This window comes from Rhipicephalus microplus, chromosome X (assembly GCF_043290135.1).
Source record: "Rhipicephalus microplus isolate Deutch F79 chromosome X, USDA_Rmic, whole genome shotgun sequence".
In the NCBI taxonomy this organism is placed as follows: Eukaryota; Metazoa; Arthropoda; class Arachnida; order Ixodida; family Ixodidae; genus Rhipicephalus; species Rhipicephalus microplus.
Window position 1 is genome coordinate 319,337,296 of NC_134710.1, and position 26,732 is coordinate 319,364,027.

General features: G+C 43.0%; 1 protein-coding gene across 2 annotated transcripts in view; it reads left to right on the top strand.

Moving 5' to 3' along the window:
- Positions 1-7,783: 7,783 nt before the first annotated feature.
- Positions 7,784-26,732, top strand: part of Nak (Numb-associated kinase) — a 127,869-nt gene continuing 108,920 nt past the window's right edge. For both annotated transcript variants that reach the window (XM_037413688.2, XM_037413689.2), the window contains exons 1-3: positions 7,784-8,219; positions 13,413-13,531; positions 23,878-23,983. In XM_037413688.2, the coding sequence (XP_037269585.1) occupies positions 8,093-8,219; positions 13,413-13,531; positions 23,878-23,983 (352 nt within the window). In that variant the 5' untranslated portion in view covers positions 7,784-8,092. The remainder of the gene's footprint in view (positions 8,220-13,412; positions 13,532-23,877; positions 23,984-26,732) is intronic.

A 26,732-nucleotide genomic window follows, 5' to 3' on the forward strand; every position in this document is an offset into this window, starting at 1 on the left:
AATGAGATATAACAGACAATAATGCCAAGGAAAGTGCAGGGAAACTTATTAGACTGAATTGTAATGTAACTGTGAAGGAAGAAAAGTGCGTGAAAAGATAACTTGCCATGCACTGGAACCAAACCTGCGACCTTTGATTAATGCGTTATTCAAAGGTATCAGGTTTGGTTCTTGCCCACGGCAACTTCACTAACTAAAAAGTTGATTCATTTATTCTTTAATTGTTGTCCCGAATAATGTCTTCAGCCATCTTAAGATGCAAGCAGCTATGGAAAAAGCAATTGTGAAGACAGTGAGCAAATATTGCATTTTCCTGTTTTTTGAGGATGTGGGACACATTTCTTGAAACACCCTGTATATGTGTGTGCGTGTAAATAGGGGATAACAAGTAGAAGTACATTTATTTCTTCTTAACTATTTAGGATCTTGTAACGAAGGCTGGTCCACCAGCTGAAATGGTTAGAAAAAATGAATATTTTTTCTATCTTTCATAACGCAACTTTTGAAGATTTTACTATAGTCGGTTACACCCTAATAATAAATGCAAACTCTATCCACAGTGAGCACTGTCCCACCCAGGGAGAATTTTGATAATTGTCCCACCAAATTGCAATCATTTATTCACGTGACATAAGGGGATCCTTCACGTATTTTAGGCATATATACTTGGCCGTACAGGTACGTGTTCATTTTGATAGTTTTTGGTCGAAAAATTTTGCTGCTTGCAAATTTTATCGAAAATTCCAACTTCACTGCTCAGCCGAATGTAACATTTCAACAAGAAACGTCCATCTTTGAATTCATAATATGTGCACTATTTGCATTATCAGTCAGAAGTGCTTATGGTTAGAACGGAAAGTGTGTCACTGCGCTGTTGCACAGGTGAATGACAGGTGCGCTACAGTACTGGGGTTGAAGCATCTATGTATACCTAGGTTGTAACAGACTATAGTGTGTATGTGTAATAAACACACAATTACAATAGAGTTGTTTTGAGGACGATATGATCAGAAACGATAGTTTTGTTATTTCACGGTAATCACTGATTGAGCCCCACTGCGGTGGTTTAGTGGCTAAGGTACTCGGCTGCTGACCCGCAGGTAGCGGGATTGAATCCCGGCTGCGGCGGCTGTATTTCCGATGGAGGCGGAAATATCGTAGGCCTGTGTGCTCAGATTTGGGTGCACGTTAAAGAACCCCAGGTGGTGAAAATTTCCGGAGCCCTTCACTACGGCGTCTCTCATAATCATATGGTGGTTTTGGGACGTTAAACCCCACAAATCAATCAATTAATCACTGATTGAAACAGTAGGCAGTTTCGATCAGTTGACTGATTTTCACTACAAGGAGTTACAAAAAAATGAAGACATCTGACCAATGTCAAAGCAACAGAGTGGAAAATGGTTTAGCTTTTTCCCTCCATAAAAACGACCAGCATAGATACAATTTGAGAAAGGTAAAAAAATAATTTGAGTACCACTGGTATTCTATTTTTTGGAATATATATTTACGTTATGCTTTTATTAACATGTCAAATGAAGAAACGAGCCCTCGAAATTCTCTCCAGTTATATTTAGGTTGTGTATTTTGCAAAAAAAAAACAAAAGCTTTTGTCTACTCTGCTACTGTGACATGAGATGATTGTCTTGAGTGTAACTTTTGGTGGAGCTTGGTCCATTTATTTAATCTATTGGGCACCAAAGCCAAGGTTATTGGGAATTTGTGAAATTCATTTTCATTAATACCATGCGTTTAAAAAGAAGTTTGTCCAAAAATCTTCTAAATTCCAGAAGGTCATATATTTGTGCACTTTTGGTGGAATAGCCTTAGTCACAGTGGCATGCACTCTAAAATGTGTTGGCACGAACAGTACTTAACAAAAGTATAACTTTTAAACCAGAACAAGAAGGCTGCAGAACTTGATTGAATAATGGAAGTTTTTTGTACAGAGTATCTATAACTGTTTTAAAGGGGTACTGACATAAAATTTTGTGGCCGGATAGCCTGCAAGATCGATTCCTGTGAACATGCGTATATCACCTGCAAAATATCAATAGCAAATATAGCTTGGAAGGAATTTTAAATTGATATTGATGTTTGCGTGAGTGATCAACTCTCTTGCGCTATTGAAGCCCTTGAAGGTGACCCTTGGTGACCTCCATGCTTCCCTCACGTGACCACGCCACAACAAGTTATGGTGATGTCATAGCCGTCATTTTTTTTTTTTTGCCATGTTTGCGCCAGCGGGCGTTTATGTGGCAGCTGCTCTTGAGTTCATGGTTCCAGTGTACACATTGAAAGTTTTGTGTTTGGGGACACTGCTGTCCTTTTTCCGCCCCGCCGCGTTGGTCTAGTGGCTAAGGTACTCGGCTGCTGACCCGCAGGTCGCGGGTTCTAATCCCGGCTGCGGCGGCTGCATTTCCGATGGAGGCGGAAATGTTGTAGGCCTGTGTGCTCAGATTTGGGTGCACGTTAAAGAACCCCAGGTGGTCAAAATTTTCGGAGTCCTTCACTACGGCGTCTCTCATAATCAGATGGTGGTTTTGGGACGTTAAACCCCACATATCAATCAATCAATCAATCAATCAATCAATGCTGTCCTATTTTTTGTTCGAAAGAACTTTTTGATACGGACCTGGTGGAAGTTCATGACAGCTCTGTGAGCTGACATGGTCGAAAGCTGCACCCCCTAGGTGGTGGTAGTTGCACTCAGCGGCTTGTCGTTTTTGGAGCTTTCTCGAACTGAAACTGAGACTGGTCGGTAATGAGGAGCCTATAAATAATTATCTCTAGTACACTACAGCTGGCGATATGTCGTGTTATGACTAACAGGCCTCCAGCAACACATTGCAAGAAAAAAAAAAGCATGAAGTAAACATGAGAAAACAAAGCAACAACGCCATTTTTTTATATTTGCCTGTTTGATGTTTATGTGCCTTGGAACAACTCAAAAAATTACTCAAAGCTGTCTTATTTGGAAGATACGTTCAAAATAATTTTTTGTGAAAATATGCAGAGGATTGGCTTCACTGCACTGCACAATGTAAAATGCCCGAACGTTTTTAGTCTTTGGTGCAGAAAACGTATCCTTGAAATTAAAAAAATTAAGTGCAGAGACAAGTGCATTCTTGAAAGCAAAACTTGGACACGCCAGTGAAGGTTTGCTTACATTTAACGATGTCCACTGCTGATACACAAGATGCTGTCGTTCGAATCTTATAATTTAGAGAAACTATGCTACTCTGTGTAATCACTGCCACACTTTCACGGGAACTGAAATTCTTCTTTATTTCACAGAACTTGGCTAACAAGTAGATTTTTGTTATTTTTTTTTTCTGAACAGAGCAGTTGCCAACACACCAGCGTCCTTTGTGCATAGAGGAGGACACCATTTTCTGATTCTCGTTACGAGAATCATGTCCTCTCTTGACCAAAATGCTTGTTTTAGTTCACTTGAAATGTTTTTTTACTATGCCATGTGCTCAAGCCGAAGAAAACTTGGCAAAATGAATAAGAGGATCTTAACTGCTTGGTCGCCAAGCGCTTCTTTCAGTGCGAATGAACCCAGCTCGTCTTTACTGGGAGCAGTACAAAGCATTACCTTGTCATTGATAGGACAAGAGTTTTAAAGCGCATGCCACTATAAATAATGGGATTCCGCTAAATGCGCACAAATACCGGGCATTTTATAAACATTTAGGATACATTGTGTGTGTTTAGGATACAAACATTTAGGATACATACACCCTGTGTTTGTGTGCATGCATGTGTAAATATTCAGCAAAATAATTTCAACATTTTGGCTAGGTTTAAATTTCAAAATTGAGGAGAGATGCGAGTCGAAAAACACAACTTTTTTCAAAATTACATATTTTAGGTTTTTCTTTGCTTTGACAAGTATACTTTGTCTACTATCATGACAAAAAATCTGATTATTGCAATTAAACATTAAGTTAAAAACATTTTTAAAGAGCTCAAGGAGGCTACTAAAAATTAAATGGACCTCGTTTTCTGAGGTACCCTGTAAATGGCCCTGGTTACTTGCTATTGCACTTCACATGAGAAGTTCACTAAAACCACATGCTCAAAATAACCATGATTGCCAAGCTATGATGATGCAAGAAATGATCTTAAGAAATGTAACTTTTCTGCATAGATGACCTTTCACTTATACCTTTAGAGTGCCTCTTTGTCAAAATCCATTTTTGGGCAACTTCTTGAGTTTAGACATCATCTTTTTGGCATTTGTGATAACTCAATTAGGATGAAACTTTGCGCACGTATTTCTTAACATGGGAAGGGTGCAGGCATTTTCTTTAAAATTTGATATCGCCTGTTAAACTATTGCTAATATAGAATGAACAATTAGTATGGGCTGAGAATTCTAAGCATTTTGATATTACAATTTTTCTTGTCCATTAAAATGTCTTATATGCACTTTCTTGATGGTTATTTACATTCTACAGTTAATGTAGAGCGATATGAACCATTAATGGCTGAGAACCATAGATGTTTATTGGCATAAAAATTTTGTCCAAAGCCAACTATACATTACACATTGTCATGGCATAAAACTAAAACTGCATAACTTACTATAATACTAATTACATATTTGAAATCAGCATAAAATCCTATATATCTACAGGGAAGCGCGTCCATCTCCCTTAAAGTCCAGATTTTTACAGGTGCTACTCAGATATTACAATAAGGCTGCCAGGAATACTTACCTCACAACTATATGTAGGTTGTTTCAACTGTGAATCTCAGAGCTTAAATATATATATATACACATATATAGTGACTGTTAGAAGATCTCATTAATATTGTGTCATAACACGGAAAAACGGGCCTTTGGGTATACACTTCTTTCCCATATAATATATATATCCTTTTAAAGGGATGAAGCCAACTGCTTCTTATTAGCAGCAACATTAGAAAGAGTCTGTTTTTAATATTTTTCTTTTCTAATTGATTTGTAATAATTGATTTATTAACTTTGTAACTGCTGTATTTATATGGGTTTTAAGTAAATAGCATAAGTTATAGCGACTTCAAAAAGACCTATTTCAATTGTCTGTGAATTGCTATGTTTCAGACATCTCCTTTTTTTGTCATGGTTATGGAAGGCCATGAAATATAGAAATATACTTTGTGACAACACGACCACAGACCATGATGGTACCTCTGTTTAGGGAGATCGCCGAGGAACTGAGCATCTTGCCTCTAGTGCGTTACCCTGCACAGGGCTCCACATTTGCATTGATTGTTAAGAAGGTTATGTGCTTTGATCAAAAGGAAATAATGGCATGTACGTGCAAACATGCTGCTGTAAAGTGATATAAAGTGCCATAAAACTAAGTTAATAACTTAAGGAGCCTTCTGCACATTCCTGCTTGCCTGCTATAGTTATATATGTGATCATGCACCCGTTTACTGAAAGCCAGCTCATATGTGACAACCCAGGCAGTGTGATGCACATAGCCAAGATGCTTATTTTACGACTGAGCATGTTAGAGGGTGCTGTAATCGCATGATACAGGCACACAATCAAGTGGTATAAGCATGCACCCCTGTCATGAATCTTTCAAAGGAGCAGAAAATGTGTGACAGAAATAACCCTGCAGGACATATTACAGTTTACTTGAAGAAAGCCTGCAAAAGCATGGGCACAAGAAAGAGGCAGATGCGAATAGCGCCGAAACTAACAACTGCATATATTGCAGTTGTTATTTAACTCTTTTGCATACATTAATAGTTGTCAATAATTACAGTGTGCAGTTATATTGCATAACACCTAATTACATCAACAGTTAGACAGGATGTAAAATATGTGGGACAATTCTACAAGTTGGTGCTAACATGAATACAATTTCATCCACATTGATTGATTGATATGTGGCGTTCCAAAACCACCATATGATTGTGAGAGACGCCATTTCGTCCACATTGAAGGCTGCCACTTAGTGTAAAGATTGTGCTTGATAAGTGGGACACACACACAAACACACACACATGTATCATATTATTTTGAACACTTTTCAAATTATCTAGCATGTGTGTATACGATGTCAAAAAGTATGCAGAACAGTACGAAAGTGAATCATCTTGCTAATTCGTATTCTTGTTGCCAGCTTTTGAAACAAATTCAGTGATGGTGTTGTGGCATGAGAGAGCGTAAAGCAACCATGAAAACTACTGCAGAATTATGTGAAGTTAAAATCTAGGACACAGCCTGAACACGGCAACTCTTAACAGGTTTAATCTTTGCATCTGTCACACCGGCTGTTTCAATTGTGACTTGGGCCAATTTGTATTAGGCTCAATCTGAGTCTTTTTAATCAGAATCACGCTGATCGCAATTTGGCTCCCAGATTGCGATTTGGTTTATATCTGCACCATACTCTATCCTGACTAGTTTTGACTGAGCTAGTAGCAATCAATTCCCTTTGGACTGAACCTGTCACGATCAAAAGTGCACATGTGACATTGGTATTAATCTCTGGACAGCAGAGAAAGGTTAAGCATACAAAACACTAGGAAATGCTAATTTTCTGTACATGGAGGTGCGACTAGTGCCATCTGACAGGTGCAAAAATCATGGAATGGTTTGTTTTGTATTGACCCTAACATACACCACTTGGTGACAAAAACCACGTAAAGAATTGCTGTGCCTCTCAGAAGAATGTATGTATAAATACACACAAGTGGTTCTTGTTTTCCTGAGTTGTCACAGAAAGTATATTTAATGTAGTTTGGTAAATTGCTCGAAGAGATATGAACTGCCTGGACGGGAACTTCACGAACTGGACAGAATGTTCACAATTTAAACACTAAATAATGTATAAAGTGGAAGGAAATGGTCTGCTTAGCACAAATTCTGAGCCAAGCGTCAGCATCGAAGTATTTAACTGCCCTTAAACCATGCTCTAGATTTGGGTGCATGTTAAAGAACCCCAGGTGGTCAAAATTTCTGGAGCCCTCCACTAGGCGTCTCTCATATACATATGGTAGTTTTGGAACGCTAAACCCCACACATCAATCAAATCAAGATCATGCTCTGAATTAGATTGATGTTCCCGTTAGCGGTCTATCAAAAGAGCATAAAACGCGCGTATATTTCGATCGTTGATGGTGATATGACCTTACGACTTTTGGGCCTCGTGAAGAATCTGTAAGCCAGTAAGCATATTAACCAGCCACATGCTCGTAGCCCGTCCTCTTGCAGGTAATCTCCAGTGGTGCTTCCTGCACCACAAACGCATTGGGAGAAACGACCTGTGTGCAGTAGCTGCCGAAAAAAAAATCGTGTAGAGCATGCGTGCGACGAATGTCGAAGAATGGGTGTGTGCCACCAGATCCTAGGCTGTGCATTTTCTCTGAAGCTAGTGTACTACAAACACATCATCCCCAGCAACATTGTCGGCATATATTCCGTTATATTTCCCGCAACTTTATAACCCCGCGCAGGAAGTACGTCATAGTGCAGCTTCCTCTCCCGGCGATTGGAGCCGCCATGATTACTATTTCTGCTTGAATTACGAACATAAACAAGCTATTCCGAGGCCGTAGAACATCACATTGCGCTCCGCGACGCCACACAATATTAACCGCAGTGCGTTTGAAATCTCGGTGCCGCTCGTAACCATGAGACATGATCCGGCGGAGCGTGCCGCCGCCGTGTCGAACAGAGACGTAACTGGAGATTGGCAGGGGGCAGCAGGCCGCTGACGCGGGCTGGTTTTGCGGGGACTTAGGCTTAGAGCGACAGCGACACTTGGCCGCAGGCACCGCTGCGTCGGTTTCCTCGAGAACCGAATGGTCGCCTGCGTCGAGAACGTGACCGAATGTCAGGTAAAGGGCCGGCGCTGCTACGTCGCGTGTCGCGACGCCCCCAGCTGTATCATGCGCTCCTGAGATGCCTTATCTGGAGCATTGCGGCCTCAGTGTGAGCTGCTCACGCAGCTATACCAGCTATACCAGCCCGCGGACCTTGTAGCGGTATTTTTCCTCGCGTGCACAGTGACAAGAGGCTTATGTTTTAGAAAATCGAGGCAAGTCTCGGCGCCGTTCGTCGCGTCTGCTTGATTTCGAAATGAAGAAGCTCTTCTCGCGATTCGAGAGGATTGACCAGGGCGCAGCTAGGGAAGCCAACAACTTTGTCGGAAAAGTTTTCACCGTGGGAAGGCACACCGTCACAGTAGAAGACGTGATTGCCGAAGGTGAGTCACGATTATTCTTCTACGCCCACTGCCATTTCCTTGCCGCTCAATAGTGGGTCAGTCCTGGGCTGGAGCAGACGTTTGTTTAAACATCTGTTTTGTGCCCGGCAAGTAAAAAATGGGAAAGTCATTGCGACGCGGAGGTGCGAATGCGGAACGGATCTGAACGGGAAAGAAAGCGTGTGCTTCCCCTGACAGGTGTCAGTTTGGGAGAAACGTTAACTTCTGCTGATCGATTGGACGTCGTTGCTGTCACACCTCGCAGGTTGCTGCAACTTCAGCCCCAGCGCGCATCGATGCGGAAAACACAACTCGCAAAATTGTCTTGTTCGAACGAAACTACTTTGTGCACGAAATCGGCTGCGTACGACGCCGCCCTACACCCTCACGCTCATCAATTCCGTACGGTACCGTCAGTAGCTTACTATGCGGTGTTGCCGCTGGTAACGATAGATATGTGATGCAACGCCTTTTCTGAGTTTGGTCACACGTGCATGTGTACGCTGCTGCGATTGTTTGTGGCCGATTGAGGAATCAAAAGAAGTTACTAGCCGCGCTGGTCCCAGACGTGAGCCTGGGATTCCATTGAGGATACGTTGTATCACAATGAGACCGCGCGTACACAGCGAAAATGGGGTCAACGAATGGTGCATAGAAAGTTGATTCCCCCCGCCCCCCATCCTACTCCGTGAGGAAATGAAATGCAAAAAGACCAAAGGCAGGCTCGTTTGTCGCAGTGCTCAAGTGACTGGCCTCCGAGTTTTCGTATTGGTGTTTTGACTTTAATCCACAGAAAAATCTCGGTGCTGCGATTCTTATCGCATACAATATTACTTCGAAAATCGACTTCTATATCGTCGGCATAACGTTGCCAGCCACACCTGTGCACACTTTGTGCACAGCCAGGACCGCACCCAGGAATTTTTTTCGGAGGGTGTTAGTGCATAGCGGCTAACTTTGGCAACTGGTGGTCCATATGAAGACGTGTAAATACTTTTGTATTATCCGAAAATTAAAGCATGAAAAAATTTTGAGGGTGTCATAACCCCCTCAATTCCCCCTAGTAAAGACCCTGGTTGCAGACCTCGGTGCCCGTGTGCTCAGATTTGGGTGCACGTTAAAGCACCCCAGGTGGTCGAAATTTCCGGAGCCCTCCACTACGGCGTCTCTCATAATCATAGGGTGGTTTTGGGATGTTAAACCCCACATATCAATCAATGCAGCCTTTGGTGCGCTTAGAAGCTACAGCTATTTTTTATAGGGCTTGTCTTTGTCCTGCTTGAAGTATTACTCCTTTGAAATTATAGTGTGATAGTTGTGTCAATGAAGTACTTCAAAGCCTTATTGTGTTTGAAGGTCTTTTTATTTGTGTATGTGAAACTGCTGGTAATACATTCGTGATAATGTTTGATTTGTGATAAAGCACTAAAACTAACTGCATTAAACATTCCATATTGTGAGTGGCCCAGTATTTTTTTGAGTAACAGTGATTTTATCTGCAGAGGTTGTTAGGCAGTAGCCTCCAAATGAGATGCCAATGATAGTTGCTTAACAGAATTGTCAGGTTGATAATTAGGTGAAAAAAAATGCATTTGCAAATTTTAGAAAGTAGAAGGTTTTGTTGTCTATTCTAGTGAAAGAGGAGGAAGTAAGGAAGAATTCTAAGGAAACTGTGCTCTTTGGATGTTTTCTCTTGCATTATGTACTACTACTACAAAAGAAAATTACTATAGTAAAGTTATATTAGAAAGGTGGCTCCTTGCATCAAAATGGTTGAGTGGTTAACAACTGAAGCACGCATCTGGCATCTTGCTGATTGTGAAAAAAATTTCAATAGTGTGTAAGAAAAATACAGGTTTACGAAAAAAGAGTTGACATGGAGAAAAACACTGGTTTATGTTTTTTTCCTTGTGCTGTTAATTTTCTTGTCAATGAACCACTAATTCGTCGAAACACTCACATTAACCTTACTGATTATAATAGCATTACATGAGAGAAGGGCTGGAAAAATCAATTGAATACAATAATTGATTGCTGGCCACAGCAGCTGAATTTTGAAAAGGGCAAAATGCAAGGACATCCGAATACTTATAAAATTTGTATGTATGTTAAAGTAAAAATTAGTCTGCCATTACGGTGTACTGCCCAAATATTGTTTCGGGGTCACGTAACTAAACTACAGACTTAAATGTGTGTTTATGATCCAACATTACGTTTAGGTATTGTGTGTGGTGGGGTCTTTTATTATACAGGACAACGGTGGTGGCACTTCTTCGCAGAGCCTCCATTGCCGCATACCCACTGCACTAGGATAAGAGGAGATTTAACATCAGACGCTATTCAAAAGATGTTCAATTTTTTTAGATGCCTATGAGCTGCCCTGTTTGCAGCTGTTGTGTTGATATTTTATTGTCCGATTACTCGGAAAGAAGCTGTGCTCAGTGGCGCTAATTTGTTAATGTTCACTACTCCCTCATCTCGGGCCTTTGGCGAGAAGCGTTACTTGCGTACTTCCACCAGCTCTATTTGCTAGTTTGAAAAAGAAAGCAGTGGCAAAAGTGAGAGGATGCCTTCAGTTAGTGCTTGTGAAGGCTGCAACATGTCTGCAGCTTTTTATATAGAGAACCAGGGATGTGTACAGTGCTGCTTAAGTTATTTTGGTGGGACTGACTTGTTGGGGCTATCAATTGAAAAAGTATATTTGGATTGATAAGTTATTCCTTGAGTACTATATAAATTATTTCTCCCATCATAGGTTTACTATTAGAAGAGAAAGTTTGCAGTTCCTTTCAGAATGTCACACTTCAACATCATTACCTGTGTGAGCGTGACGCCATGGTTTCCGTATTTTTTCTTTTTTTTTTCCAATTTGGCCACGCTGGATTAATGAAACACCTAAAACTTGCCATGTCATTTCTCTAGCTTTCCTAGAACACCCAATTGTCAATTGTGTGGGCCCTAGCTGATGCCGTCAAAATCTAACGTCGTGGCGAGTTCATGCGGGAGCCTCAAAATAGCATTGTTTTTCTTTCACTTAGCATGTGTTTTCTCATGGCAAGAGTGGCGCTTTTGGCATTGTCAAGTCCGCCGTGGTGGTGTAGCGGTTGCAGTGCTTGGCAGCTGACCCGAAGGTTGTGGGTTCAATCTTGGCCATTGTGCTTGCATTTCAATGGAGGTGGAATGCTAGAGGCCCATGCACTTCGATGTGAGCGCATGTTAACATGGTCAAATTTATGGAGCCCACATTACGGCGTCCTTCCTAATTATATTGTGGTTTTGGGATGTAAAACCTTAGATTTTATTGTTACTTGGAATTGTGAAAGGGTAATTTACTGTGTGATGACGTTTATTCGAGCGAGTATTATATAAAAAAATTGTACTTTTCTTCAGTGTTTTTTAATTGTGCAACAGTTTCTGAACTCCTTACTATTTAGTTATACTCACTATTACGGTGAAGCTGTACATAACTGGGCAAGCCGCAACCCGACAAACAGTAACTTTGTGAGCAGCAGCCATGTAAATTGAAAGGCCCTAATTCAAATTTATGCTTCAGAAATAGGGAAACCTCTCTAGCCACCACTAGTCCATTAAAATTGTGAAAATGTTGTTGGTGGCAATAACGTATGTGCCACACAAATTGGGCAAACCATTCACTATTGGTCGACTGAAATGTCGCGAAATGGAGAATGCGTCAATAAGACATATGCTGTGAAATTCAAAAGGAACTTCCTGCACCTTTCATGAAAATTCTGTGCATTTTCGTACTTTTCATCAAAATTTTGTGTCATCTGTGTGGCATGTGCTATGCAGCTTCGCTGGTCAATGCACCTTTACATAGTAGAATGGCTGATGAATTTTTATCAGCCTGTTATCTTTCTCATCTGATTCTGAGGCAGGATGAAATGTTAGTGGGCAATGCTTGCTAATAATTTGCTTTGTCTGCATTTATTTGTCTTGGCTCCCTGCATTCCATTACTGAAATTTGTGGCAAAGCCTTCTTCAGTTCTAGTACAGCCACCTGAATCTGTAGTGCCTTCATCTTTGACACTGTATTCGTCCATCTTAATATTGATGTTATGGTGTGAGCATATATTTGAAAAAAAATTTCATTACTTAAACTGCTCAAGTCATTTCTACAATTATTAACGGTCTTTTGCCAAGTGTCTTGTAGTTCCTGTATCATTCATGACCTACCGGTGTATGTTTATTTTTAAGTTCTATTGCTTTTTTCTATAATTAACATATTTCATTATGTTATCTTAACATGCTGACTGTTAAATAAAATACTGCATTTCCGATGGAGGCGGAAATGTTGTAGGCCCCTGTACTCAGATTTGGGTGCACGTTAAAGAACCCCAGGTGGTCAAAATTTCCGGAGCCCTCCACTACGGCGTCTCTCATAATCAAATAGTGGTTTTGGGACGTTAAACCCCACAAATCAATCAATGTTAAATAAAATATAAAGAAATGAGCATATGTAGAAAACGGCAGAAAGGTTTTGTTTTAGAAATGGTATGCTGCTTTTCTACAGGCATGGATCTGAGCACTAAAATTAAATTTGGAATTACTATGAGCTACCAGGGAATTGAATTTATCAGAGCCTAGTGAGATTTCTCTGTCACGATGACTGTTAATTTTAAAAGGTAATAAAAGTTTTCTAACTAGGAGTTCTCTAGATGCTGAAAGCCTTGGCTCCTTTAGATGAAGTATAGTTCTTATGGAATTACGTGGCATCAAAACTGTGTAGCAACTGGTATGTGCAGTTGCTTGAGATAACCCCATCATATAGCTTTGTGTCTGGCCAGTAAAGGTGAGTTTGACTCAGATTCCCGGGACGTCATGAGCCAATATTACACTGATGTGACATTTAGTAAAGACTGTTGATACGAAAGTACTTTGATTACTTAGCCCTAAATTGATGGGCTTCTTTCCTTGAGCTCTGTAGCTGTTTCTTGATGCTACGAGTTGTATTCAGCTAAAGATGGGCAAGTTGCAAGCCTGTAAGTGTTTTGTGAAAGTTGGCATGCCTTGTGACATTTGGCCCGGGCCAACAGTGTTCATGTGGCAAGTAATGGGCACATGCTGCATTGCTACTGAATGCTTTTATAGACTGAACGAGTGTTGTGTCAACAATTTTGGAGTTTGGTGTAGCCTAGGCTGATGTGAATTCTTTGTTTTTTTATTTCATTTCAGGTGGCTTCGCCATAGTCTTTCTGGTGAAAGGATCTAACAATGTGCGATACGCACTAAAGCGTATGTTTGTCAATGAGGAACAAGGCCTGAATGTCTGCAAACGTGAAATACAGATTGCTGTAAGTATGCAGTAGATGTTTTTGTGCGTGTTCAGCAGTCAGCCTTTTGAATGTGTGTGTTGCATTATCAAGATCATATGCATTGAGCTACAGATAGCACTTCTAGTTTCATTTCACAGAATGGCCATGCAATAGCACTGGCATGCATACTGTTATTGTACGCATAAGAGGGCTTTATTTCATGTCCTGCGCCTCTGCCAATTTGTTGGACTTCCAGTTGACCTATTGGCTAAACTCTTCATTTTGATGTAGCCTTTTTTAACCTCATACTTGCTGCACACTTTTTATTCCTTTATGTACTGTTGGCTGCAAAAGTGTGGGATTTGCAACCCGTGGCGAATTGACTGCTCACATAAGTTGGTCTGGTATGCGTGAGATGCAGCTGTGGAGTACTTAACAGCTCTTCTTATTCACGCTGCCACAAATTGTATCCTACAAACTGGACTCTCCACCAAATGACGTTTCTCTTGGTGGAACAGTGATTGTCGGAATGCTCGAAAAAAAGCAAAATAACTCATGGGAGGTTGCTTCGGAACTCACTAACCGCTGAAAACCTTGAAAACTTTAAGAACATAAAGTCTCAAGGCAGATTAACGTGCAGACAGGTAAGAAGGGAGAGTTGGCATAAGTTTTTTATCTGGAATCAATTCATATACACAGGAGGTGAGAGTCTGGAACATGGTAGGTAACGTACTAGGACAGCAATCTTATCCACTTCCTCTTGTGAACACACAAGGCAACAGCTTGGAGGACCAGGCGAACTCTTTTGGGGTGCACTTCAAACAGGCCTCCAGCTCGTCGCACTATGCCACATCGTTCCAGCGATACAAACTAACAATTGAAAAACAGAAACTCGAACACAAATCCACAAAACACGAACCATACAATGAACCTTTCATCTTAGCTGAGTTACAGGCATCGCTAAACTGCTGCAATGATTCCGCCCCAGGCTCCGACTGAGTAGTTCATGAAATGCTAAAACTCCTGCCCTCTGACACACAAACAGCCCTTCTGTCTCTGTATAATGCCATTTGCTGTTCCGGCAAGATCCCCTCTGCTTGGAAAGAGGTCATTATTATTCTCATTCTAAAGCAAGGCAAGGATCTATCATCCGTTACTAGTTACAGGCCAATCGCGCTCACAAGCTGCCTGTGTGAACTTTTTGGAATGATGATTAACCGCCGGCTTTTACATTTCCTGGAAACAAATAGTCTGTTGGACCTATACCTGTGCAGATTTCGTGAGGGTAGATCCACCACTGACCACCTGATATGCATTGAGGCACAAATCATACGACGCTTTCGTTCATAAACAGTTATTTCAGTATTCCTAGATATAGAAAAGGCATATGACACGACATGGTGTTTTGGCATACTGTGGGACCTCTCACACTTTTTGGTGTTCGAGACAGTATGCTGACCATAATAAAAAGTTGTCAAATCGCACTTTTCGTGTACGTGTGGGGAATGTCTTGTGCCGCATTCCGATATTCCACGCAATATGTTTTATTGCACATATGTTGACGACGTGCAGATAGGTTTTAAATCCTGCAACCTTGCAATATGCGTGCAGCAGATTCAACTTGGCTTGAATAGGGCAACAATGTTGGCTGACGAGAACGGACTCACCCTTAACCCATAAAAGAGCACCTGCATTTTATTCTCAGGAAAGAGAAGTCTCCATCCAGATCCGCACATTGACTTGCATGGGCAGCGACTACCAGTGAAATCTGAACCCAAATTTTTTGGTATAATTTTAGACACAAGATTAATGTTTGTACCCCACATCAAAAACCTCAAAAACAAGTGTTTAAAAACCATGAATATTCTGAAAGTGTGCTCTCGCACTACATGGGGAAGTGGCAGAAAATGTTTGCTGAATCTTTACAAAAGCCTCATACAAACACGTCTAGACTATGGCGCGATTGTCTATCAGTCTGCAACACGAAGCATTTTGCAAATGCTTGATTCTATCCACCATTTGGGCATTCGTCTCTCTATGGGTGCTTTTTGCACTAGCCTTCTGGAGAGCCTCTACGTTGAATCAAATGAGTGGTCTCTCCATCTGCAGAGATTTTACATGTCTTTTATATATTCAGAGATGGAAGTGCTACTTCAACTGCTGCAAAAGTAGAATGTTGCTCCATGCTGCTCCAAACAGTAATTTTTGTTAGTAATTGCTCCAAAGCTGCTCCGAAATGACACTGAGAGAATGAGAGTGACAAACGTTTGCTCTTTGATCAACTCACAAGTCCTTAAGAAACTTAAAAAAGAAATGGTGTACTTTTATCCCACTGTGCTTCTAGTGTGCAGAATTATCGGCTCTGATCCCATTTGTGCTACAGAACTGTCATATTGACCATATAGGTCATTTGGCCGTTTTTTTCCTCAGCTGGACAATGTAGGCTACTGTGGTGAAATGTGGAAATGAACCAGATTGCTTTTATCTCATACCTATTATCTACTGCTTATTTGGCAACACTTATAATGGACTGCAGTTACTTTTAAAATGTGGGGCTTAGCTTTTCCAGTTTAAATTGATTTCTACCCCAAATATTAGTATTTCAAATTATAGCTCATTTCACAGCACAACTTTGACAACCTGCCATTGTTTGCATCATGAAATGTACTTTGATTATTGTCTGGTAAATACATTTCATGATGAAAAGTATTTGCGAGATGCTTTGACAATGCTCTGAACTCCAATTAATGCATGGCAAATTTATTATCTGCTTCTAAAACCCTAGTAGCTGCTCTAAACTAGCGTTTTTTATGCTCCGAATACTCTTATGGCTGCTCTAACCTAGAACTTTACCTGCTCCAAAGTGTGCTCCAAAAAGTAAAAAGTCACTTCCATCACTGTACATTACATGAAAACGATCGTAGACAAGGAACACCCCTCCACTATCACTGATTTGTCCAGCTCTGTCCAATTTGAAAACCCTCCTTTGTTGAGAAAGCCCTACTCGCTTCATGTGAGGGACATAGCTGAGGAAACCGATGTTCCACTGCTTGAACACTATTTGATGTGTGCCGCTGCACATCTCCCGCCGGGGCAGTGACGGCTCATAGAGTGTGATGTTTCCTTTGCGGAAGTCACGAAACATGCGCCTATTGCACAAATCCACACATACTTTCTAGAATTTCAGCACAAATATAATTGTCCGGAATTCTTTACAGATGCCTTTGAAGTCACACTCCCCTGTGTCATACGCAGCGGGGGGTCTGTCCTTTTTTGATGCCAGCGCTCTGCACCCTAATATGAGCATATCCATAGCAGAAGCGTATGCTATACTTGTGGCTGTTAAACACATTAAACAATTAAAGATACAACAGGCAGTAATTTATACCGATTCCTTGAGTGTGGTAAAAGCTCTGAAAACTTTGAAAAAGCACAGAAATCCTGTAGTTGTCTCACTCTGTTCATTGTTATGCTTAGTGTACAACCACAAACAACGCATCATAGTGTGTTGGGTGCCAGGGCACCGCGAGATCCAAGGTAATGTGATGGCAGATCAGCTAGCTGGATCCATCCACGTAAACACTGCCAATACATCCATAGCCATCCCTGTGCTTGACCTCAAACTTTCCCTCAAACTACAGCTCAGAGCTTATTGGGAAAGCACATGGGATAGCCACACGCAACATAAACTACACGTTGTCCAGCCACAGCTTAGCTATTGGCCGCCAGTGCCGAAGTTATAGCAGCGCAGACGGTGACACTTACAAGGCTGAAACTAGGACACACACACAGCACGCATTCATATCTTCTGTCCAGTGGCAATCCACCCTTGTGAGACAGATGTGGTGAACCCCTCACCGTTCTCAACATTTTAATCCAATGCAACGAATTGCACACTTTTAGGAAAAAGCACTTCCCATCACCCTATTGAAAGCAAATACCACTTCATCCTTCAATGTTCTTCAGTAGGGATCCGCTTTTCAGTCATTAGTATTTGCGCATTTTTAAAATATGTTGGTAGTTTTAATGCCATCTACCCTGGTAATCTGTAGCATGACCTCTGAAGAGAGGTCGCTGCTGCAGAAGATATATTACAAAGCACTTGTCTCGCTGCCCTTGGAGACAAGGGCATTAAGAGACATGCGTGCTGTATCATCTATGTAATCGTTATCAGAACCATGAGCCACTCATCTCGACTGAACACATTTTATGTATAATAAACAACTGAGACAGTCAGAACTGTTATTTGAGACCAGGTAGGAGCGTAGGCCTAGCCAGCGAAAACAGCGACAACGTCCGGGCCGAGCATCTCGTGCTTAGCACTGACGATGTGTTTGCCGAGCTATGCATGACCCACTACATTCATCATTACATATTTCCCCCTCACTGAAGACGGAGCCAAGTAGGTGTTCTAAGGTGCCGTGAGGACAAGTGGTTCGTGATACGGTTTGAGACGATCCACGTGTACGATTTCGCGGCCTCGGCGACGCAGGTCCGGAGTGGGCGTGAGGGGTTCGATGAGGTAGTTGACAGCGGAAGTTTGCTCTATGATGTGATGAGGCCCATGGTACCTGCTGACGAACTTTGTAGAGGTACCAGGAGCAGCAGTGGGAGGCACCCATAGCCAAACAAGAGAGTTGGGTGAAAACTGGTAGTGGGACTGTCCATTGTCGTGACGAAATTTCTGTAGCCCTTGTTCTTGTGTTGTAAGGGTGCGAGCTAATTGCCGACATTCTTCCGCATATCGAGCGGCTTCGGAAACTGGTGTGCCTTCGGATGAATCGGGTCGGTAGGGGAGAATGGTGTCGATTGGAGATGGCTCTCGACCATATAGTAAAAAGAAGGGAGAAAAGCCTGTCGTCGCTTGAGGTGCCATGTTGTAAGCTTACGTTACGTAGGGAAGGATAAGATCCCAGTTGGTGTGGTCGGAGGCGACATACATAGAAAGCATGTCGCGAAGAGTGCAGTTGAAATGCTCTGTCAAGCTGTTTGTTTGTGGGGGAAATGCGGTGTACAGCGGTGAATTACATGGCATTCAGCAAGAAGTTCTTGATTAATATCCGCAAGAAAGACGTGGTCTCGGTTACTCAAAAGTTCATGTGGAGCGCCGTGACGCAGAACAAAACGTTGCAGCAGGAAAGACGCAACGTCACGTGTCGTCGCGGCTGGTAGAGCGGCCGTTTCTGCATATCTTGTGAGATGGTCGATCGCTACAATAATCCAGCGATTTCCAGCTGATGTATATGGCAGAGGACCATAAAGGTCTATTCCAACCCGGTCCAATGGTCGCACTGGGCACGGTAACGGCTGCATTGGTGCAGTAGGACAGATAGGATCATGCTTGCGGCTTTGGCACTCTGTGCAAGATCGAAGGTACTTTTGAACGAATGTGTACATGTCACGCCAATAAAACCGAAAACGTACCCTGGTGTAGGTTTTAAACAAACCGGCGTGTGGATCGGCATGGAATACAGCACATATGCTACCACGGAGATGCCTGGGTATGACGAGTAGCCATTTGCGGCCACCAGGGTGGTAGTTCCGGCGATAAAGTATTCCATCACGGATGACAAAGTGAGAGGCTTGCCGGTGTAGCGCTCGAGATGGCGGGTGGGCGAGTGTTTCTGATAGGTAATCTATCAGAGAGGCAATCCACAAATCTTTGCGCTGCTCCGCAGCCATTTCGATGGGTTCTGATAGTGGAAGTAAGTTGTCTTAGATGGAGACACTCGCAATATCAGTAGAAACAGGTGAATGCGAGAGAGCGTCTGCATCGGCATGCTTTTGACCTGAGCGATAAATGACACGGATGTCGTACTCTTGGAGCCGTAAAGCCCATCGTGCCAAGCGTCCGGAAGAATCTTTGAGGGAGGATAACCAGCAGAGTGCGTGGTGATCGGTAACATCGAAAGGGTGGCCGTTCAGATAAGGCCGAAATTTTGTAATGGCCCAGATGATCGTTAAGCATTCTTTCTCAGTTACCGAATAATTTGCTTCTGTTCTTCTAAGAGTGCGGCTCGCGTACGCAACAACATATTCTTGGTAACCAAGCTTTCGTTGGGCGAGTACAGCGCCAAGACCGACAACGCTAGCATCCGTGTGGATTTCTGTGGGAGCGCTTGAAATGTCGCAGTATGGGTGGTGTTGTAAGCAGTTCATGAAGCTTCGCAAAAGCACTGTCACAGGCTGGAGACCATGCTGATAGATTGCGGTCTTCCTGAAGTAGGTCTGTCAAAGGTGCCATGATCGAGGCCAAATCCCGGACGAAGCGGCGGAAGTATGAGCAAAGCCCAATGAAACTACGCAGCTCCTTGAGAGACGCGGGCCTCGGGAACTCGCTAACAGCACGTAGCTTAGCGAGGTCAGAGCAAATGCCATCCTTCAACACGACGTTTCCGAGAATGGTCAGCTTGCATGCTTCAAAGTGACACTTCAAGTTTAGTTGGAGGTCAGCTGTAGAAAGGCAGCGTAGAACCTGTTCCAAGCGACGAAGGTTGTGGGAAAATCGGGCGAGATTACTACCACATCATCTAAGCAGCACAAACACGTGTTCCATTTGAGGCCTCGTAGGATAGTGTCCATCATGCGCTCAAATGTTGCCGGCGCATTGCAAAGGCCAAATGGCATCACGTTAAATTCGTATAAGCCGTCTGGTGTAATAAAGGCAGTTTTTGGCCTATCATCTGGATTCATGGGCACTTGCCAATACCCAGAGCCTAGATCAAGGGGAGGAAAAGAACTCTGCGCCTTGTAAAGAGTCGAGGGCGTCATCGATCCGAGGCAAAGGATAAACATCCTTTCGTGTTATTTTGTTTAGACGACGATAATCTATGCAAAAGTGTATCATGTCATTCTTCTTTTTAACTAAAACAACCGGCGACACCCAAGGACTGTTTGATAGTTGAACGACACCGCGCTTTAGCATGTCACCTACTTGTTCATCGATGACACGGCGTTCAGTCAGTGAAACACGGTACGGTCGCTGCCGTAGTGGTGGGGTTATTACCTGTGTCGATCTGGTGGCATACAGTAGGTGTTCGACCTAAGGTAGTGCTGTGACTGTCAAAAGATGGCCGAAACTTGTCAAGGAGGCTCAAAAGCTCACACCTGTATTGTGGGTTTAGACCTTCGTTTATTATACGGTTGAAAATGTCGGCAGTAGAAGGGCCATTCATGGAACTACAGGAGAGGGCGCCGACTTCAGAGAGAGTGCCAACTTCCGATGATCCATCAAGAACGCCAAGTGTAGCGATGGTTTCGAATGATTCGATTGAGCCGATACATTCGCCCCGATGCAGCGTAATCGTGAATGGGAACGGATTCCCCGCAGGCACGTTGGTTGCACCACCTTGAAGAGTAACGAGAGCGGTTGGGAGCGGTGATAGGTGGCGATGAACGAAAGCAGTAGAAGGCGTGAAGAATGCGGTAGCGTCGACGACGGCGGAACACGACACAGGTGTGAAGACAGTAGCGTGTGGAAGGATCTGAGTGTCGTCACTAATGATCAACATCGGAACTACAGGAAGGGCGATCGTCCGCAGGTAAAGCATCACCAAGAGGACAAAAGATGACTTCGGCACAGGCGCATTCAATGACTGCTTGGGGATAGGAGAGAAAATCCCAGCCTAAAATGATGTCGTGAGAACAGTGCGGGAGTACTACGAACTGCACTGTGTAGGGCACTCCTTGAATTATAAGTCTGGGGGTACATGTCACCACAGGTTGCACAGGCTGTGCAGTGGCAGTATAAAGAAACGAACCCAAGTAAGGCGTTGTCACTTTTTGAATTGCATGGCAAACTTTTTCGGCAATGACAGAAATGGCGGCACCAGTATCAATAAGGGCAAGTACCTTTTTGAACGGCATTAATTACATTTGGCTGTGAACCAAGAGGGCTTGCGTTTTGCGACGAGGACGCAGTTCTTGCCTCGAGAACTGCGTCATTTAGTTTTCCGTGTCGGTTGTAGGGGGGCGTCGGCGTATTGGGGAGGGCGAGCGACGACGTGGAGAATGAAATCGGCGATAAGAAGGTGGTCGGTGGCTTGGTTGAGGAGGGTGCAGTTCGGAGTCTGGAGTGTTGGGAAACGTGTGGTCGTACTTGTATGAACGTGGGTATTCATGTGAATGAAGTGGGCGGCGGCGGCACAAACGTGCAACACGTCCGGGTAGACCAACCGAAAAGCAGATCGGTCGTTTGTCGGCAGTGCGCCATGGATTAGGAACTCGGTGGACTGAAGGTCGTGGCGGCTGGGTGGCATAAACAGGTGCAGGCAGTGGAGGCAGCGCTCGGAACGTCTGTGGTCGGGGATGTGCTGATGCTTCGGCATACATCAATGGTGCATTGACTGGTGGCACCAGCTGCGGAGGAAGGACCTCAGACACTCGGTCTTGTATAATAGTCCGTAGTGTAGTAATAAGCGGCGTACTGCGCTCCGGTAGGCCGGAGATGAGCGACAGTTGGCGGGCAACTTCTTCGCGCACAAAATCTTTTATCTGCGAGAGGAGGACGGGATCTTGCGAGGGAGTTAAGCCGGACATCAATTCTTGATGTGGGACAGCACGGCGGGTGACGAGACGTTGCCTGCGGAGCTCATCATAGCTTTGGCAGAGCTCGGTAACTTGAGCGACAGTAACCGGGCTTTTTGAAATGAGCATCTGGAATGCGTCCTCGTCCATACCCTTAAAAATATGCTTGATGCGGTCCACCTCTGTCTTTGTAAAAGAACTTGATTTTGGGCGAGTTGGTAGAGCATTTCGAAAAGTTAATTCGAGCGCGAAAACTTGACACGATCACTCACACACGCACACATCCACAGGTAAATGCCGACGGCGGCCAGTCTCGTGGCTTCGTCCCATTTGTTCAAGACACTTACGAGTTCGTAAGTAGCCAGCCAGTCGTCGACGTTGTGATCGTCAGTGCCGCTGAATATGGGAGGGTCCCACTGACGAACCGCGCCGGAGCACACGATGGCCTGGGGAGCCATAGGCGGAGGGCTTATGGCAGATGCAGGGGTCATAGCGGCAGGTCGAGTTCGGCTTCGCTACTCCAGGATTGCGAGGAGACCCAGCAAACTCCACCAAATGTAATAAAGAACTGAGACAGTCAGAACTATTATTTGAGACCAGGTAGGAGCGTAGGCTTAGCCAGCGAAAACAGCGACGTCCTAGATGAGCTTCTTGTCCTTAGCACTGACGATGTGTTTGCCGAGCTATGCATGACCTGCTACATTCATCATTACACATGTCATTCTCGTGATTTTCACACCTCTATGTTATAGTCACCGTTAGCACGAGGAATTTTAGGCCTCTCTACAGCCAGTCATCACACCCATTGCCCACATCTTCTGTATCATGTACTGGCGCTCTTTGGCCATCACATGGCTCTTTCTTGCGTCAATAAACACCACATATCATCATCATCAATGCATTATAACCATGAATTGATGGCCCGATCTGCTGAGAAGTTGGCCCCGCCACGGTGGTCTAGTGGCTAAGGTACTCGGCTGCTGACCCGCAGGTCGCGGGATCAAATCCCGGCTGTGGCGGCTGCATTTCCGATGGAGGCGGAAATGTTGTAGGCCCGTGTGCTCAGATTTGGGTGCACGTTAAAGAACCCCAGGTGGTCGAAATTTCTGGAGCCCTCCACTACGGCGTCTCTCATAATCAAATGGTGGTTTTGGGACGTTAAACCCCACAAATCAATCAATCAATCTGCTGAGGAGTTGATGCAACGAAAATTTCAAGGCATGTTTGTTTTAATACCTTGAGTGGGGTAATAAGGCTTACCTACATATAATGCCGAAGTGCGAAAACTTCTTACAAGCCATCATTCAGATGACTCGATGTTGATCACAAACTACTTTCGAAGAACAGTGACAGTAACAAACAGGTCATCTAATTATTTTTATTGAATCGGTAACCTGTATTCATCATTAATTTTGTGTAACTTTCTTATCAGAAGTATGTAAAATGTGCATCACTACATGGCCATTGAATACCATTATAATTTAAAGCCTTGTAATGTGCCAATAGGTCAGAAATTGGCTATTGCACTATAGAAGAACAACTACCACTCAAGGGTAGACATCATAAATCCTATGCAAGCTGTGCTTTTCTTTATTGTGATCAGTTTTTCACTGGTATGGCTTCGTTTGTGTGGTGTTGCACCCTGCTTCCTCTAAACTCGGAGTTCTACACCTTGTTGTGATCACCATGTTTTTTATGTTAGCTGAATGCTAATGCACTTAGCTGCACCTACTGGAGAACCCAAGTTTTGCGGCATTAATTATGGCCTTCCGTAATGGTGTCACAGCCATTGTGTTACTTTGGAATGTTAAAACCTAATCAATCGGTTTCAACTAAACACTTGTTTTCTCTTTTTACAGAGTAATTTGAGTGGCCACAAGAACATAATTGGCTTTGTAGATTCGGTTATCAACCATGTTGGTGGAGGGGTATATGAGGTCCTCATGCTCATGCACTACTACAAAGGTCAGTCTGTTTATTTTGCAAAGTTTTTACTGCAGTTTGGCTCAAATGAAGTGCATAGTTAATTTTTCGTAAGTGAGAATGTGACTTGATGTAATGGCATGTGCTGCCGCTCACATCAGAATGCCCGTATAAAAGAAAATATAATGCGTGGATGCCTTGGATGAAAGCAAGACCATACTTTCATCCAAAGCTGCCTTCTGTCTCTACTTCTGCTGCAGTATAGTATGAAATATGTGTGTGTGTGAACTGTGAATCTTAAATCTTGTGGGGAGTACTTGTTTCATTTTTTTCCCCAAATGTGCACCACAGTATTTTTCTCAAATTATAGGTCTGTGCAATGAGGTGCAGCAATTCTTTTGTTTTGGGGGAAAATGCCTGCTGTTCTGGTGTCATGTTTTTTTTTTTTTTTTGTGCAATGAATAAATGTCCTGTTTGGTTGCTCAGTGCACAATTTTATGCAGCCACTGAACAAGCACAGTTTTTGAGGAGCTTCAAGAAATCCATATTTGTGGCACACTTTTTAAATGTATTCTGCAAAAATGTTTGAGCACGAAAAATTGATGCTTCTGTCATTAATTCATGCCAGTCCTGTGTGCGATAAGTGAGAAGACTGTTCACCAGTCGACATGGTGATGAGACATTTTCTTTTCAGCTTTTCTCTTTAATATAGTACTGCTTTTTCACTCATTGATGCTACCATCATATATCTGTTTAAAATGACACTAAAGGCAAATATTAAGTCAACGTTGGTTGCTGAAATAGCTGTCCAGAAACCTCGTAGTGCTACTTCCGTGCCAAGAAAATGCTTATTTTGAAATACAATCACATTTTAGCGGTCTGCACAGTGTTAGTGCACTTCAAATCACCTGTCTAAAAACGGGCCTCGTGACATAGCAGTTGCCTTGCCCAACGTTGCTCACCTTTGCTGCAAGGCGGCCAACACTAGCAGTAGCAGAGCGAAAGTGATGGGGGCCACAGCAGCAACAAAGGCTATTGAGAAATTTTCGGCTTGCGTAGTTCAACTAGGCCCTGCCAGATGGCACTATCGAAAACTGAACTTTTGAAATATTCGTGCCGCTCCCCATTGTAATGCCAGATGGATCCTTTTTTATAAATCAAACAAATCGTAATAATATCTGGGGTTTAATGCCCTAAAACTATAATATGATTATGAGAGACACTGTAGTGGAGGGCTCCGGAAATTTTGACCATCTGGTGTTCTTTAACGTCCAAAGAGAAAGGGACAAGCAGCACTTTATCATGTGTTGTAATGCATGGAAGGTTCATTTTTTTACGGCAGATGGTTTGATTACCAGTGAATAATTGTAGTCGGGCTCTGTGGTGTCATTGGGATCATTTCAAAGTGTCCCTCTCATGGTGCTCGAGAGTCTGTGACTGTGGCGCACGCGTTAAAAGTTTCGTGTTTGGCGACACTACTGTCGGATTTTCTGTTCAAAAAGTCTTCTTGAGGCAGTCATTGTGGAACTGTGTCGCAGTGTGCTGACGCGATTGAAAGTTGCACATGCTAGGTGGTGATAGTTGCACTCAGTGGCTTGTCGTTTTTGAAGCTCTCTCAAATTGAAACCGAGTCTGGTCAGTTATGAGGAGCTTGTAATTATCGGTCGCCTACTGCAGCAAATGATGTGCTGTGTTATGACTAACAGGCCTCTAGCAATACATTTCAGCACAAAAACGCGAGGACAATATTTTTGTCACTAGCCCTTTTAATAAAGATCAGTATTTTCTATTCAAAACAGTGTCACTTTTTAGTAAAGAAGCTTGCTAGCCTTAGTGAATATTGTCAAAGTTGTGAGCAGATGCTTTTTTCTGCTAAATTATTTGCTAAACTATAAGAGGATTGTGGCTCACATGATTTCTTTTTTTCTTTCTTAAACCCTTGCTTTTCCTCACCAGCTGAAAAGTGGAGCAATGGATGCACTGCCATTCATTAGTTATTTTTGCCTGGAAGGTCTTATGGACAGTTTTTTCTCACTCTTTCTTGATGTAGGGGTTCAGGGGAAGATCGAATTTCGTATCAATGAAAAGTCCTTGGAACTCAGGGTGTCGCTGGAGCCAACATTTATAAAAGTTGACTTGTCTTCTTGCCATCTTGGAAAGAAAATGTTTGCTCCAGCAACACGCTGTGTTCATGAAATTTCAATCATTTCTTGGTGGCAATGTCACTCTTGCTCTTCCGGTGTCGCATAATGCCCAGTATAGCGTGGCCACAAATTTTGGGCTCGGGCTAATGTGCTAGGCTTGCCAAGGTCCATAGAGAGGCATAGCTTGGTATCATAATGGTTTATTGACCCAATTGTTGTGGTATCAATGCAAGGTATTTTTAAATGGTGATGTCTAAAAGAAGAAAATGCCATTTATCTGGCAGCTGCAGTTTTATAAGCGTTTCAAAAATGAAGACTTTGCTAAGTGGGTAAACGATCTCTGGAGGAAGAGGAGGAAGACACTGGTATGAGCACCAGTGCCTTGTCTCATTGCGTTCTCTATTCTTGTTCCTTATGCTCTCTGGTGTAGTTTTCTGTCATAGTGAACCAAGCAATTTTAAGATACGTTTTAATCAGAAATTTTGCAAGTAGAAGGCCACTTTCAAATTGAGTGTTGTCTGTATGTTTGACTTGCTCTCACAGACATACAGGACATGTTGATACAGTATTTGGAAAACGCACGTGTCAATAGGCACTGTTTTGAATTGGGGCTGCTTGCGATTGTGCTGTTGATTCTGCATTGAAGA